Source organism: Peromyscus maniculatus, chromosome 1, assembly GCF_049852395.1.
Source record: "Peromyscus maniculatus bairdii isolate BWxNUB_F1_BW_parent chromosome 1, HU_Pman_BW_mat_3.1, whole genome shotgun sequence".
Taxonomy (NCBI): domain Eukaryota; kingdom Metazoa; phylum Chordata; class Mammalia; order Rodentia; family Cricetidae; genus Peromyscus; species Peromyscus maniculatus.
This window is the reverse complement of record NC_134852.1, coordinates 163,819,773-163,836,911: the sequence shown is the minus strand read 5'-3', so window position 1 is coordinate 163,836,911 and position 17,139 is coordinate 163,819,773. Positions and strand designations below refer to the sequence as shown.

The window sequence follows — 17,139 nt, the reverse complement described above, 5'->3', positions numbered from 1 at the left end:
GATGTTAAAAGTTATCAATGAGCGGTGCTTGTTGTTAATTCCTATTGTTTTGTTGTTGTGCTATGTGTTTTGGTTTTTTTCTGCTCTGGGATTATTTATTCCTTGTGGTTTCTTGGGTGTGGCTAACTGCTTTGAGTTGAAGTTTTCAATGGTAAAAATGGCCATTTTACCAGAAGCAATCTACAGATTTAATGTAATCTGCAATCTATCAAAATTCCAACACAACTCTTCCCAGATAAAGAAGCCAGAAATACACACTGGAAAAAAATACAACATTTTAAACAAATGGTGCTGGTCAAACTGGATGTCTGCATGTAGAAGAACGCAAATAGATTCATGCTTATCATTCTGCACAAAACAACTCCAAATAGATCAAAGACCTCAACATAAAACCAGATATACTGAACCTGACAGAAGAGAACATGGGCCAGAGCTTTGATCTCATTGACACAAGAACACTTTCTGAACAGAACACTATTATCACAGGCACTAAGGTCAACAATTAATCAATGGGACCTCATGAAACTGAGACACTTCTGCATGGTAAAGGGTACTGTCATTCTGACAAAGTGGCAGCCTACAGAATGGCTATAAACTATACATCTGATGGAGGACTAATATCCAAAATATATAAAGAACTCAAGAAAGTAGATATAAGAAAACTATAAATCCATTAAAATATTATACTAATAAATCCTATTAAATACTAATAAATCCAATTAAAAATGGGGTACTGATCTAAACAGAGAATTCAAGTGAGGAAACTCAAATGGCTGAGAATTTCTTAAATGTTCAACATCCTTAACCATCAGGGAAATGCAAATAAAATCTAGTTTGAGATTCCATCTTACACCTTTAAGAATGGCTAAGATCAGTAAAACAAGCAACAGTTCATGCTAGTGATAATGTGGAGTAAGGGGAACACTCATCCACTGTTGTTGGGAGTGCAAACTGATATGGCCACTATGGAAATCAGTGTGGTGGTTCCTCAGAAGAGGAGAGTAGATCTACCTCAAGATTCTGCTGTATCAAAGGATGCTTCATCTTACCATAGAGTCACTTGTTCAACTATGTTCATTGCTGCTGTATTCACAATAGACAGACATTGGAAATAGCCAAGATGTCCCTCAACAGAAGAATGGATAAAGAAAACATGATAATTTGCACAGTAGAACATTACTCAGCCACTGAAAAATAATGAAATTTCAGTGAATGGAACTAGAAAAAAAATCATATCATCCTGAGTGAGGTACTATGTATTTGCTTATATGTGGATACTAGCTGTTAATTCAATTGTAAGCAAACTACAATCTATAGAATCCACTATAGAGGATAGGTATAAAGTAAGGGACTAGAGGAGCAAAGAGATCTCCTTAGGAAAGGGAAATAGAATAGATACGATGGATAAGGATGAATGATTGGAATGGGAGGATCAAGTGAGGAGCAGGATGAGAGAGGGAACACAGGAAGAGACAGCTAAAATTAAGGGCCATACAGTAGAAACTTCCTAATATATGTGCATATTTGAAGGTGATCTAAATGAAATCACCAAATGACAGGGGAGACAGAGCCCTCTTGGACATCTCTTGCACCAAATGAAACTTCCAGTACTGGGAATGGGTTACAGCTAATTGAGTTGTTGGACAAAAGGGCCTCATGGGAACTCCCAACAACCTAGGTTGTTGCCAAGGCTATTGGTTATTCTCCACACACTGATATCACGGTCCTATTGCTGAAGACAATACTTCTACAACTCACTGAACACAGAGAAGTTAAGCTTGTGCCTATCTAGAGCCTCCTCTCTTATGGGATAGTGTCCTTGGTAGTGGAAGGTAGTCTGCACACTACCAAAGAAGAAACGTAAACACCTACCTATCTACAATTGTATCCTATCTGCAAGACATGCTAGTGCAATGTTGGCACAAAGCTTGTGGGAGTAATCTCGCCAATATCTGATTTTACTTAAGGCCCTCTCCTACAGATTGAACCCATACCCACTGCTGCTTGAGTGACCAAAAAACCTGAGAGTAGATAACCTATGGACCAAGGGTTAAGTCAAATACTACTGTTCTGCTAAAGGAATCTAGCAATAAATGACTCCTAGTAACATTCTGCCATACCCATAGATCAGTGCCTTGCTCAGCCATTAGGAGAGAAGCTTCCCCCTGCATCAGATGGGCACAAATACAGAGACTCACAGACATAGTATGCAGAGGCGACACTGATCCTAAAGGAAATGTTGCCATTTAATCCCTTTCTTCAGGGCTCAGAGAGCCCAGAGGAACAGGAGGTGGAAAGAATATAAGAACCAGAGGGGATGCAGGACACCAAGGAAACAAAGCTCTTTAAACACAGGATTGGCATACATATGAATTCATAGAGACTGAGGCAACATTCACAGGGCCCCTATTAGTCTGCACTTGATGGGGTCTTAGATCTGAAAAGAATTAGACACATGTTCCTATCCTTAACATAGAAGCTAACTCCAACCACTTGGAAATGAAAATTTAGTTTTCTCCAATAGAGTCTGGCTGGGGAAACAAATTACTCCTAAGGGTAGGCTGCATGCCCAGAAGTAGATAGGCAACGGAAAATGAACTCAGCTGCATCATTGGAGGTTCCCGACATATAATGTTGTGTCAGGGTGCTCTCTCTTTTTAAAATTTTATCCTTTTTTATTTTTTAATTTTTATTCCCCTCATCTCTCTTTGCCCTACAGGCCCTTAGAGTATATATCATGGCTTCCAGTTTTATGTTCTTAAGGGATTCCTGAGTGTGTCAATTAGTTGGTCTCTATCTATATCTGTTTTTTTGTGCCTTTTCTTGGGCCCTTTTCCTTCGGTTTGTTTTGTCCTATTCTGATGTGTTTGTTTTTATTTTATTTTATTATTCTTTAGAAGTCTTTTTTTTCTAATGGGAGAGAGAAAGATGGTGGATCCAGGTGTAAGGGGTGGTGGGAAGGAACTTGGAGGAGTATAGGGAGGGGACAACATATCAGGATATACTATGTGAAAAAAAACCCTACTTTTAATAAAAATATTATTCTTTGACAAATGTATATATTTACATAATGTATTTTGATCTTTTTATTCATTAATCTCTCTCATCCCTTTAGTCCTATGGAACCATGCCCTTTTCTGCATGAGTTTCCCTGCTATTTGCATGTCCCTGAAAAAAAATTATTGGAATGTTGTATGTTTCTCTCTGTCTCTTTGTCTGTCTGTCTCACTAGAGACAGAGAGAGAAAGAGACAGAGACAGAGAGAGACACAGAGAGAGAGACACAGAGAGAGGTTTAGTTAGGGTTGTTTGAATGAACACAGGAGGGGGATATTTACTGAAGCATGAGCAGCCCACCAGTAGCTTCACCACAGAAGACAATGACTCTCCATCATTAACTGCAAATAGTTCCTCTGGGAGGGGTGGGGCCTCATGGCCCTCAAGGCTCCAGAATATTTTTGATGTTGAGCATGCTCTGTGCTGGAGCCAGTTAGCTTTAGGGCTCTAAAATAGGAGCCGTATGGTACATACTCAAGCCATCTCCTATGAGTGGAAGCCACATAGACCTAGTTTTCTAAAGAGTTACAGAAAAGGGAAACAGCTCCCAAAGAGACCTTGAATATACTTGACAGCAACACAGTGGTAAATAATAAATGTTTTGCTCGTATGTTTTTCTTTTCAGATCCACCTTCAACTTAAGACATTTGGTCTTTTTATGAGAAGACATGAAGAGAATGTTCCAGATTGGTAAGTTCAGAACTTTTCCATTCTTCCTCCCATTACAGACATTGGCTTTGGATTCAGATGTTCAGTTCCAAATACTGTAAGGTAAAATATTACTGCCAAGGACAGACACCCAAGGATGAGGAGAGGATGTAAGACTGGAACCTTGCTGTAGCCTTTCATCAATTTGTACAGTGACTATGTATGACTCATTTCTACTGAGTACACGGTTGAGAGAAGTATAGGGTCTTTCCCCAGACAAATACTCAATGTAATGGATAATTTTTGCTTTGGCCATAAACTGTGAATGTTTGCATATTAAGTTTTGACCCTTGTAAGAGTCCTTACCCAGTTATCTAGTAAGTGGGCATAGCCACAACAATTGCAGTATCTCAGTTGTGACCGGAACCAGTATTGAGCAGCAGGAAGGAGCATTTCTTGGTTATTCATGGCACAAGAGCTTCTAAAGGAAAAACAAAACCATAAAAACAGGGATTAGAAAGCAGTGCAGAGACCCAGAGGTCACTATCCCTGGGGTTTAGTTCCAGCCTCAACACAACAGTTTGGTGATTCAGCAGCCTTGATGTCAAAACCCAATAGATTTCACAGTCTACTAAAAAGCTATAGCTTTTTATAGCTTTAAGATGGCTGCATTATTCTTGTTCAACAGCCTCAGACCTGCTTAAAATCCTCCATTTAGGGATAATAAGTCTATGGATATAGAAATTATTCTCAGTTAAGAAAAATCTTTCGCCGGGCGTTGGTGGCGCACGCCTTTAATCCCAGCACTCGGGAGGCAGAGGCAGGCGGATCTCTGTGAGTTCGAGGCCAGCCTGGGCTACCATGTGAGCTCCAGGAAAGGCGCAAAGCTACACAGAGAAACCCTGTCTCAAAAAACCAAAAAAAAAAAAAAAAAAAAAAAAGAAAAATCTTTCAAAAAATTCTGTGTTTGAGTAATTGCCTGAAGGGAAGATGTTCCTAAAATCTCTCCAAGTTGAACTAACAGGTTACCAGGAGCTAATGAAGTCTGATTACTTTTATTTAAGGATTTTATTATAAATTATATACATACATACAATATATATATATATATATATATATATATAGTGTGTGTGTGTGTATGTGTGTGTGTGTGTGTGTGTGTGTGTGTTTATGTGTGTAAATGAGTACAGTCCGTAAGAGGGTGACAGATCCTCCTGGAGCTGGAACTAAGGATTTGTTGTGAACTGATAGATGTGGGTGCTAAGAACCAAATTCAGGTCCTCTGGAAGAGCAGTCAGTGTTCTTAGCCACTGACTGCTATCATTTCAGAATATGTCAGTGAGTCATCTTGGAACACGAGTTCCACAAACTCACCAACCAGCACAGTGCACTAAAGCATAGTTAAGAAAACAATGTTTTCAGATCATTTTGCCAAATTTAAATCTGGGACTTTCTGACTATATGAATCTGGAAGATCATTTAATGTGTTTGTATCTAATTTTCTGTCACTAAATTGGCATGATATTCATGCTGTACACACAGAGTTGATGGTGAGGATTCAAGTGCCCCAGGCTCACAAATGCTGTGAGTGGCACACATCAGAGCTCAGTGGTTATTGTCATTAGCAAGGATAGAGCCATATTCTTACCAAAATGATGATGCCATACACAATCTATGTTTATCAAACTTTCTGATCTTTTTTATCTTATTAAATTCCAAATTACTTCTGGAATTATAAACTTACTGTTTAAACCAGTTGTCTGGTTTTGTTTTTAAAGTTTCATCTTCTATGTCATTTACTACTGATTGTTTCCAAACTTAGAAGGTAGAATTAATTTTTCATTCGACTTTCTGAACTCTGATCTTCTAATAACCTAAAGTTTCAATCTCCCTTCTCTCTCTCTATCCTTCTGTCCCTCCCTCCCTCCCTCCCTCCCTCCCTCCCTCCCTCCCTCCCTCCCTCCCTCCCTCCCTCCCTCCCTCCCTCCATTCTTCCACCCCTGTCTTGCAGTACTGGGGATTCATCTCAGAGCCTTTTGATTGCTAGGTAAGTACTCTACCACTGAGCTCTATCCTCAGCCCTCTTTTTATATTGAAATGGTCTCACCTAGTTTTTATGACTGGTCTTGAACTCACTGAGTAGTGTTAGGCATGTCTTGAACTTACAGTCTGTCTTCCTCAGCCTCTTGAGGATTTTATTTGATTATAAATTATATAAGCTGGTTTTACATGACTGCCATTAGACCCAGTTAGGGTCTTTTGGATTGTTCAGAAGGTCAAAGCCAGTCTGTGTACTTTAGAAATTTCCATATGTATTGTATGCCATTATTGATGTGATGCATTTGGCTTGGCAAGATGTCTTTCCTCTTGGAGGGTAGGATGAACAGCCAAGACCCATTCACAGCTTTGTAACTGGTGTCACTTTCTTGGCCTAAATTTTGGCCTCTGGTAGGGATGGCGCTAGAGGTTAAGATGGATTGACATGCTGTAGACACCCAGCTACATAAAAAGTCATGAATTTCAAAGTTTGTGGACAAGCAATGGTACATGCTAGCCAAGAGTTGTTGAAATTTAATCAAGGAGCCAATGTGTGTTTTGTACTGACCTGTGAACCACACACTGCAGCTGAAGCTCAGCAGAAAAATATAACTGCTTGGGTTTATAGGTGAGCCAGGTATAAAAGATAGTTCCATCAGCTACTATCTGTTGAGATGAGAGATCTTTGAAGTATACATATGGTTTGTCACAACACATTTTAATATATTCAAATGAGAAATTGAAAGATAAATCATTTGCCACTCTATCATCCCAAGAAATAAAGATATGCAGCTGAATTAATGTGCTTAAAGTTCTCTCTGCAATACAGAAGCACTCAACAAACAGAAAATAATGCAACACATTTGACAAACAATTTCTTTCTTTCTTTCTTTTCTTTTTCTTTTGGTTTTTCAAGACAGGGTTTCTCTGTGTAGTTTTGGTGCCTGTTCTGGATTTCACTCTGTAGACCAGGCTGGCCTCAAACTCACAGTGATCCGCCTGGCTCTGCCTCCCGAGTGCTGGGATTAAAGGAGTGCGCCATCACCGCCCAGCAAGTATTTCATTCTTACTTAGATGGAAACTTGCTCTATGAGGATTTAAAAGATGAAGAAACTATTTGAAGGAGTCTGAGATACTCTTTCTGATACTTCTGACTTCAAACTCAGTATTTGGCTTTTACTTTGGATTTCCAAGTTTCTAAAAGCTCATCAGAAGGAAGAGTATTAACTAGAACAAGATGTATTTGTACTGACCAATTAGATTTCCTGAGCATGAAATGCATTTAGATTTCATAAATAAGTTACAAATCCTATGGTTTTACCATACTGGCTTCAAGTTCTATAACAATTTGATCCTCTATTATTTATGCATTTGGGATCATACTAGATATGACGTATTATCCAAGTTAATAGAGAGGTCCCAAAGTCAGTGACTCATTAAATAAATAGTAGGGTTGATGATTCATGTGGTGCCCAAGGTCTGAAAGATTTATCTTATCCAGTTTTCAAATCCAGAAGTCAGACAGACAGACACTATTAAAACCATGAAATGGCCTTATGATAATTGGCAGACTTTAGGATGCATCAGTGGTAGAGGATCTGCCCAGAGCAAAGGGTAAGGAGAGAAGATGGATGTAGGGATATTCTGACCAGCGTTTCTCAGCTGTGACACTTGCACTTTAGATTAAGTATCTCTCTGTTATGTGTGGAGGGGCCTGTGCCTGCATGTGCTAAACACCTGCTCCTCTCCACCAGATGTCGGTTGAACCCTTCTCTCTGGATGGAGTCATTAACATTGTCTCCTCAAATTGCCCAGTGTTCCCTGTTGGAAGGATCTTCCCCACTTGATAACTATGGTCTTAGACTTCTGTGAAGGGCTCTATATTTGACACTTGCTTTTAGCTCCTAAAAACCCCAAAGTGCCTTTGGATTTCTTTGGATGGGTGTATGGGAACAAATCTGAGTGTCTGGCATCTTGCTTTGGGTAGGCACAGGCTTAAGAAATAGACTGAGATAGGCAATCATTGCATGATACTACAAGGCAGAGAAGATTGAAGGATCTTCATGTCAATCTGTTTAAGTTATTCCATGTCCATGACATGAAGTTTAGGTTTCTAGAAGAACATACTTATGTCAATGACTACAGTAATGCAAATGAAGATAAGATAAATGGAATGTTTTGTATTTACGTTAGATGTGTTTGAAACTTCTTACACCAAAGTATGCTTTCAGATTTTCTTGTAGATGCTGAAGTACTATTGGTTTCAATGATATATATGAACATACATACACACATACAACACATACATATGTATTGATTAGAAATGAACAAATTAAGTCTACTTCTAGTTCAGGACCACTCCAGATCATTCTTGCCTCTTAACTTCCTGGGGGAAAGTTTTAATCAAAAGACTACACCTCTGTGTTTACTCATGGCCTGGGCCCTGAGCACCACGCTAAGAAAGAGGAGCACAGGTTACCTCCAGGAATAAGTTTAGTGATGGAGACGATCTGTAAGGCAATTACAATAGGATACTTCACTAGGGATATCTTGTGTGGTTTTATTATTATTATTGTTGTTGTTCATTTCAGTGCTCATCCCAGAGTCATCATAGAACTAAAGCGACAGGCTTAGACTTGGCATCTGCAAGCCTTGTCTCTGACCCTTGTTCTGCTATATATGAACTTCAAGTGTCTGGTTACATGGCTGGATTTTATGCCTCAATTCCTCACTCTATATAAGTAGAAGCAGAATTGATTGTGTCGGATTAGGTGTATAAAATGCCATGTGAAAATAATATGTGTGCCATGTTAATAGAAAGTTAATTTTGATAGAAAAGTCTATAGTTTTCTTATTAACGCCAAGTATTCTATACATTGTAACTCTGGTGAATGAGTAGAAATGACAAAATCATTCCTTGTGTTTCTTTTAGGCTAAGACACTAGGTTGGCAATACCAATGTTACATAGGTATTAAGACAAGAACAGGAAACAACACTTGAAAAGACTTTACAGATGGCACCAGGTAAAATAGTTCCTTCTCTTACCTCTGCAACGATCCCACAGAGATTGATAGGATAATTAAACTCAAGTTCATCTGGTCGCACATGAATCACCACACAGCCTGTCCCTAGGAACAATTCATCAGGGCCTACACGTACATCTGGATAAAACAGTGTCCTTTTAGCTATAACACGGAGATGAAGATAATTGCATTCCACTGATACTGTTGAAAGAAGAAAAGGCAGTCAGCTGCTCCTCCTCAATACACTGGCATGAAAGAACACCCAAGTTAACCAAAACAAATAGAGGTTAGGGATGTGGGCAAAGATGATTCCTTTCATAATATGATTCCACTTCTATTTTCTTCTCATTGACATCCCTCAAATGAATCAACTTGCAACTCCCCCCGCCCGAAGTTCTGCCTGAGATTAACTGTGGTAGTGATTTAGAATGGAAGCAGAGGTATGCACTTTTATCAAGGTGCTGTATTGGGTACCAAGTTCCCCAATCCTTGGTGTCTCTGTGAAACTTAAGTGCTCTCTCTCTCTCTCTCTCTCTCTCTCTCTCTCTCTCTCTCTCTCTCTCTCTCTCTCTCTGTGGGTATACTTGCATGCTGGTATATGTATACATGGAGGCCATCAGTAGATGTTGTATCTTTCTCAGTTGCTCCTCCACCCTTATTTTTTGAGACAGGTTTTCCCACTGAACCTGGAGCCTGCCAACTCTGCTAGAGTAGCTGGCCAACAAACCCTGGCACTCTGTCTGTCTCTTTCCTCCCCAGCACTGGGATTATAGCTCTTTCCCTGGGTGCTGGAGATCTGAGCTCAGCTCTTCATGCTTGCATGGAAAGCCCTTTACTGACTGAGCCATTTCCATGACTACCGGGTTTTAATTTTCAGGCAATGGCAGCGTTATCAAATAGTAGCAGACATACAGTTCAGATGGAAAGAAGATGTGAGTTGTTCAAGGTCCCGGAATGAATAAAGAGCTGGAACTGAACATTATGCTCTTTGGACCTACGACACTGCATTACCCTGGAGACCAGAATGTTCCATTAGGCCTCTGCTGGACTCTTCTCCCAAGCTTTAGGATCAGCTCTCCAATTAGCTATCAGATATACAGAGGCTATTTGAAGCAGTCCTCCTCACTCACACACAAGTTCTATATGGAACTCATGGTTTTTCCTCATCTCAGTCAACAGCACCACACCCACCCACCACTGAAGCCCAAAGGCCTTAGGATCTAGTCGCAGTTCCCACTTCCCTTCCTTCCCACAGTCTCCCACGGAATCTTTTCACTTTGCTTTCAAAACTGATCTCCCATCTACTTCTACATGGCTGTACCCTGGGCTCCATCACTGTCCCTTCCCTGGGCAACCTCAGCAGCCTCGTGGAGGAGCTCATTGCCCCCAGTCTCATGTCTTTCATTCTTCTCAGCTGCCCTTTGTCGATGGAAGGATCCTCTTGCTTACAGCTCATTCCCACCATCTCAGAAAACTCCACTCCCTCGTCTAACCTTTTAACATTCAACCTATATTTTTTCCAATTAAAAAATGTTTTTTTTAATTTATTTTACAACACCATTCAGTTCAACATAATAGCCACAGATTCCCCTGTTCTCCCCCTCTCGCCCCCCTCCCCTTCCCCCCAGCCCACCCCCTATTCCCACCTCCTCCAGATCAAGGTCTCCCCCAAGGACCGGGGTCGACCTGGTAGACTCAGTCCAGGCAGGTCCAGTCCCCCCCCCCCCCAAACGAGCCAAGTGTCCCTGCATAAGTCCCAGGATTCAAACAGCCAACTCATGCAACGAGCCCAGGACGCGGCACCAACGCACAGCTGCCTCCCAAACAGATCAAGCCAAATGACTGTCTCACCCGTTCAGGGGGCCTGATCCAGTTGGGGGCCCCTCAGCCTTTGGTTCATAGATCCTGTGCTTCCATTCATTTGGTTATTTGTCTCTGTGCTTTATCCAACCTTGGCTTCAACAATTCTCGCTCATATAAACCCTCTTCTTTCTCACTAATTAGACTCCCAGTGCTCCACCAGGGGCCCAGCCGTGGATGTCTGCATCCAGATTCCTCAGTCCTTGGATGGGGTTTATGGCACAACTAACAGGGTGTCTGGCCATCCCATCACCAGAGTAGGTCAGTTCCTGCCGTCTCTCGACTATTGCCAGCAGTCTTCTGCGGGGGTATCTTTGTGGATCTCCGTGGGCCTCCCTAGCTCTCTGCTTCCTCCCCTTCTCATGTGGTCTTCATTATCTTGGACATAGTTCATCAGCTTGGACTATCGTGTTTGCAATAGGTATTTTGCAGAACTCTCCTTTTGTTTTATCTAAAGGCAAGGAATAGGGAGTGTTTCCTGCTCTCTAACAGCCCACCTTCCTGTAAGTAATGATAATATTATTCCTAAGGTCCCCTGGTAAACTATGCTGCCTCCAGGGATTCTCTTTTGTCCTCCAAATACTACACACATTATTCTTAGTACCTGTACTTACTCACAATCAACTTTCCTTCTGAGACATTATAACAGTTTGCATGAAAAACTCCTAAGTTAACCTCTGCCTCCTTTCAGCTGAGTCTCTGGTGGTCTGCAGGACTTAAGAGATATTTTAAATGAGTACAGTCCCACTTTGTCTTAGGGAACATGATACCATGCCAGTGGTGAAACAAGGTTCCTCAGTTGTTTGGGGAAACCCTTAGACCTCCTGGGGTCTGAGAGGAGCTTGGGACCAGACTGTATGGGATGTTGAAGGCTAGTCTTTGTGTCATGAGTTGGCTATCGGGAAACACTGGAATGTTTAAGAAAGTTTTATTCAGAATATCTAAAAAATGATGTAGGGAGGGTAAGAGAGATGATTACATAAGGGAAGCTAGTTAAGAATGTGTAGTTGAATAATGCAGGTAGGAAACTGAAAAGACAGGTAAGGTACAAGTGAGGAAGAACAGATGGCTCAAGGGTGACCTGGTAGGAAATTGAAGAGTGCCTATGTGGGAAGAAGTGGGAGGAGGGGGCTAGAATCCAACTTGGATACCTCAGCCAAAGTAACAACTTGAGTCCAAATACCTTCACTCACCAGGACAGGGAAGACAAAGTTTGCAACCTGTATGCTGGGACTATAATGTTCTGGTAACACAGGTAGAGATAACATATAGGGCTGGGAATTATTAAGTTGTTAACTTTTCAGATGGAACAATAAAGCCCTCGAAACCAAGAGCCCCATGACTCATGGTCATTGAGGAATTACCCCTTGAAAACATCACCAGTCATGGTCCACTCTGATACCTGGCTCTTGCCCAGAACACCTCCATGATGTGAGCAGCAGCAGCAGCAGCAGCAGCAGCAGCAGTCCTGATGTAATAAAAGTCTTCATTATGCTAGACCAGGGCTGGGACCTCCTCAGGTGTTAGGTAGTGAGAGGAACTGGGAAGCCAGAAGTGTTTTTATGCCTGAGGCCATACTCAGATGTATTCAATGAACCAATTCAGAGAGGAGAAAAAAAAAAACCTTTAGTACCATCAACTCCAACTGCTGAGCCTTTCTTTATCATATGGGCTAGAGAAATAGAGTGTTGGCTAAGTGAATACAGCCACACATTATGAGGTGCTTTTGAACTGTCTGTGTAGGACCTCAAATGCTTGACTATGTGGTTAATTGCTGGCTAGTCTTTGGTATTCTCTGAGTTGATTTAGGGATGCCACGGACTCTGACACAATGATGTACTTTGTCATCTGTGGTTGAAGCCATCTGCCACAAGTTTGTGATACATATTTAGCTTAATTAAATGTTAATTCATTAATTAGTTAATTCCTTGGTGGGATTAGGAGCTGACCTTAGCAGAACTTACCATTAACAAGGAAGGAGAGCCTGTCGGAGACCCCAATCTTGACCATTCCTAAACCAACCTTGAGAGAACCGAGCACTCTTCAGTGATTTCCTAATGCCTTTGCTAGAGGGACATGTCTAAGCCTTTAATTTCTTATTCCTTTGTAACTGAAACTTTCTAGAACACCAGAGACTGATGTTCCAGGCACCATGGGATGGCCTGGGAGAGTGGTGTGTACTTCCTGCAGTCTGTTTAACATGGAGGCTTCAAAAATTCCTACGATCTACATGTTGTACTTTTCTATTGCTGTGATAAAACACCATGACCAAGGCAACTTATAAAATAAAGCATTTATTTGGGGCTTATTGTTTCAGAGGTGAAGAGCCCATGACTATCATGATGGGGAGCTTGGTAGCAGGTAGGCAGATATGATGCTGAAGCAGTAGCTTAGAGCTCACATCTTGGGACACAACTATGAGGCAGAGAGAGAGAGAGAGAGAGAGAGAGAGAGAGAGAGAGAGAGAGAGAGAGAGAGAGAGAGGGGGAGAGGGGGGGAGGGGGAGAGGGGGGAGGGGGGAGAGGGAGGGAGAGGGAGAGGGAGAGGGAGAGAGGGAGGGAGGGAGGGAGGGAGGGAGGGAGGGAGGGAGAGAGAGAGAGAGAGAGAGAGAGAGTACTCAGAAAGGTCTTTTGAAATCTCAGAGCCTGCCCCTAGTGACCACACCTCCTCCATTAAGGCCATACCTCTTAATTCTTCCTAAACAGTTCCACCAACTGGTGACCAAGTATTCAAACATCTGAGCTTATGGGGACCATTCTCATTCAGACCACCAGACCAGGTATATCAAGAAAGATGTTTGTTAACTTCACCAGTAACATTGCTTTTTTTTTTTTTTTTTTTTTTTTTTGCTTTTTTTACACTAGTATTTACTGTACAAGCTCAGGATGCTAGTGTCATATTTTTCATGTAACCAACAATAAAAAGTACATGTGGAAAATATCCTGGGAAGTCTATTAAGAGAGGTGCTTGATGACTTATCTGAAAAACAATTTAATACAAATGAAAAGGATACTGTGGTATAAAAAAAGAAGTTTTGTGTATACCTAGAATAAAACTGTATTTCAAACATGCAACTTCCATCTCAAACCTCCTATACTATGCAGTTTAGTTTTTTCCACTTCAGAGATAGTCTGAAAATATCATTGATTTTTCACAATAATTTAAAAGTTAAACCAGGTATAGCAAATCTAACATCTGAGTGCTAAAGTATGTTGCTACTCAAAGTGTAATCATAGAGGATCATTGGCATCACTTGAGAGTTTATCCCAACTGCAGCATTTCTGGGTCTGACCCCCACTTCTGTGGTAGCATCTGCTTTGTGACAAGGTTCTCAGGTGATGTATGTATTTAAGTTTGCAAACAAGCTCTTCTCGTGAGTATCAAGACAGCGTGCTCTGAAGGCAAATCCCTGTGCCCCATCAATTCTGAGGGCATTAGTATCGGTGTCGTTTGGAAACTTAGAAATGTAAATTCCCTGTCCCACTCTAGTCTTGCTGAATCAGGAAAAAAAGAATGGCTGTAATTCAGTTATCTGTATTAAAAAGAGTACTCTGCAGGTGAACCTGATTGAGGGCCACTGCTCAGAGGTGGATTGGTGGGATGATGTGGAAGTATAGGAGGTCTCAAGGTGTTGAGTCTTTGCATTCTAAGTGACACAGGGCAATCATATTCTTATACAGTTACTCCTGTAGTGTTAGATAATGAGACACAGATATTTTGGGATGGTAGGGAGTTTTAACAAAGTATACCTTAGTGTATAAAATTACTCTATACATAATGGTACAGATTCCAATGCAAGTCAGCCTTCTATTTTTTTTCTGGACCACCTGCAGAAGTCTCATCTCTCAGCAGTCATGATTGAGAGTAAATTAAATGTAAATAAAGTGTTACATTTTAATGATGAACTGAGGGTGTATTAGTGGCACATGTGTGCTGTAAAAGGCACTAGTTAATTACTCCCACCTGAGGGTCATCTATTCCAGCATATAAGAAGGCCTTTTACTCTCTCTGTCTCTCAGTTCTTCTGTGGGGTTTGATCTCCAATCTGAGCAATGAAGTCTTTCCTGGGTCTGCGGCGGCTCCTTCTGCTTCTTTTCTTTATGAGAACTTGGACTGATGATTGGGCAGGTATCACACATGACTTGAAGAATTGGGATGTGTTAACATGTGCTGAGGGACGGGGCTTTTAGACTGTTTCATAGGGATTGGTCTCTTTCAGATGCATGATCTTAGAATCTCACATTTCTACTGAGAGTAGACACTGTCCTTACTTGAGTTCCTTCTTTCTCCATTTCCCCTTTTCTTTTGACCTTTCCCAGATCACATCATATTCTGGGGATTCAGTGCTTGAGGTGAGTTAGCTCTGAGGAAAGTGGAGTGGCCTGAAAAGCACAGAGGTATTCATGGGCTGTTAAGAACTTGGGACTCATTGGACATGGTGGTGCATGTCTTTATTTGTGAGTTCAAGGCCAGCTTGGTCTACAGACCAAGTTCTAGGACGGCCAGGGCTACACAGAGAAACCCTGTGTCGAAAAACCAATAAATAAATAAATAAATAAATAAATAAATAAATAAATAAATAAATAAATAAATAATCTCAGGACATCCTGTGGCATGTAGGAAAGGAGCCTTTTCAAGGGTTCAGCATTCTTTCTTGGCCTTATCCTCTATGGAGCCACAGTATCTGAGAGGGAAGGCCAGCTCCTTGAGGTAAGATGACTAACCGATCCAGTTTCCTCAGTTTGAGCGCCAACAAGTCTACTTTAAGCAGACTTGAGTGATTGGTCACTTAAATATGAGTGCAAGCTCTTAGTTTGAAAGTTTAGAATTACAACAAAAAGTTAGGTATTTTTGTCAAATTACTTTCAACAAGATAACCTAGTCTTGACGCTAGGGAAGTTGCAAGACTCTTAGTGTGTTGGTTAATGTATTTTATTTCTTGTTATTAGGAGCTACTTAAAGGAGACTGCTCTAAGCAATCATATTAGTATCCACTATCTCATCACACAGACTTGTTAAATCCATGCTGACTTGCTTTCCTTGTTTAAATTAGGATCAAAGTGAAATTTCAGTTAGAATGGGAGTCCCTATGGTCATCTCTGATCTCATTGTCTTCCCTCTATCCATCCGGAAGCTTAGTAATCATCCATTCCTCTGCACGTTTCATAATTTTACTTCAGCTTTACAGAAGCAGAAGTATGGTTTACAGGTATCTAAAGTATTATTTATAATTCATTCTATAGATTTATTTTGCTCAGTATTGTTTAGAGGTATTTCCCCTCCCTCCACTCCTCTTACCTCCCTTCTCCCCCAGACCCATTCCTCCTCCATTTCCCTTTGTTAAAAAAAAAAAAAAAAAAAAAAGAGCAGGCCTCCCAGGGATATCCACCAAACATGGCCTAACAAGTTGGTTGTGGCGTTCCTGACTAGTGTTTATTGCTATATCGACCTTCCATGTTTGTTTATATGTACCATGAGGCTGTGGATTTAGAAATGAAAACAAGGACTAGTGTGGAGGAGCGTGAGTTGGTCCCGAGTGTAGCCATGCTCTGCACTTCACGGAGTGTTACACTAGAAATATGTTCTTATGTCCCAGCTGTACAAAATGCTGGCTTTGAGACCAGGCATGGTTTTGCACACCTTTTATTTCAGCACTTGGGGGGCAGAGACAGGTGGAGCTCTGTGAGTTCAAGGCAAGCCTGGTCTACATTGAGAGTTCCAGGTCATTCAGAGCTATGTAGTGAGACTTGCCCTAAGAAAAATATTGACTTCTGAGAATGGAATTAAAGGATTAAAAATGTTTTAAATTTGTATTGCTCTTCCCCCTGACAGACTTATTAAAAATACCTTTAGTAGATAGGAGTGTATGTGAGTATATTAGGGAGGAATTAATAGCAGATGATTATATTTTACAGACTTGCTTCTCTCTACAACATGTTTTATTTTGTTAAGAGATGAACTCTTGCATTAAGTAGCTCTGCTCAAATGTTCTGTGATGATTCCCATACAGCCTGTTAACAGAAATATTCTCTTTTCTACCTCTTAGCCTATCGTCTGCAGTGCACCAATCATTGGTTCTATCTCAGGATTAAGGCCACGTTATTCCCCAATATTTTTATGGAACCTGATGAAGTGTTTTTAGGAATCGGCTGTCCCGTGAACACCGTCTGGCCAAACGATGTCTATGACTTTACCTACCGTACTTACTACTGCGGCATTGTCAATAAAGTAAGAAGAAATGATAGTGTTTATGGTCCATTCCTTGGACCCACAAAATGGAAATCATTGTTTCTATTTGTCATATAGCTGGGTTAATGTCTTTAAAAGTCACATCCAGGAAATATGATGTTAACTTGCTGATGGGAAGAGACCTGTTTTCTGAACATCACCAAGTAGTATCCCAAACTAGTTGGCACATTACAGTCCTTGACATTTGGCTAGCCTCAGGTGGAAGAGAGTAACATTGGCTAAACATCACAAAGGTCCTCGGAGTTCCCTACTGGGAGCATCGACA

At 41.0% G+C, this 17,139-nt stretch overlaps 2 protein-coding genes across 3 annotated transcripts in view; one reads left to right on the top strand and one right to left on the bottom strand.

The window, feature by feature from the left end:
* The window catches only part of LOC102911582 (oocyte-secreted protein 1-like), a 35,867-nt gene that overhangs the window by 13,245 nt on the left and 5,483 nt on the right, over positions 1-17,139 (top strand). Inside the window, exons 3-4 of one of the 2 annotated variants that reach the window (XM_076560293.1) lie at positions 3,682-3,746; positions 16,672-16,853. In XM_076560293.1, coding sequence (XP_076416408.1) covers positions 3,725-3,746; positions 16,672-16,853 — 204 coding nt within the window. In that variant the 5' untranslated portion in view covers positions 3,682-3,724. Of the gene's footprint in view, positions 1-3,681; positions 3,747-14,350; positions 14,754-16,671; positions 16,854-17,139 lie in introns of those variants that run through there. The other variant, XM_006997852.3, reaches the window with a different exon arrangement.
* Positions 3,935-12,115, bottom strand: LOC143271209 (oocyte-secreted protein 3-like). Its single transcript, XM_076563417.1, has 4 exons — positions 12,028-12,115; positions 8,788-8,981; positions 6,310-6,407; positions 3,935-4,185 (listed from the first exon to the last, which is right to left on the bottom strand). Exons 1-4 carry the CDS (start codon positions 12,113-12,115, stop codon positions 4,041-4,043), a joined length of 525 nt encoding a protein of 174 aa, XP_076419532.1. The 3' UTR covers positions 3,935-4,040.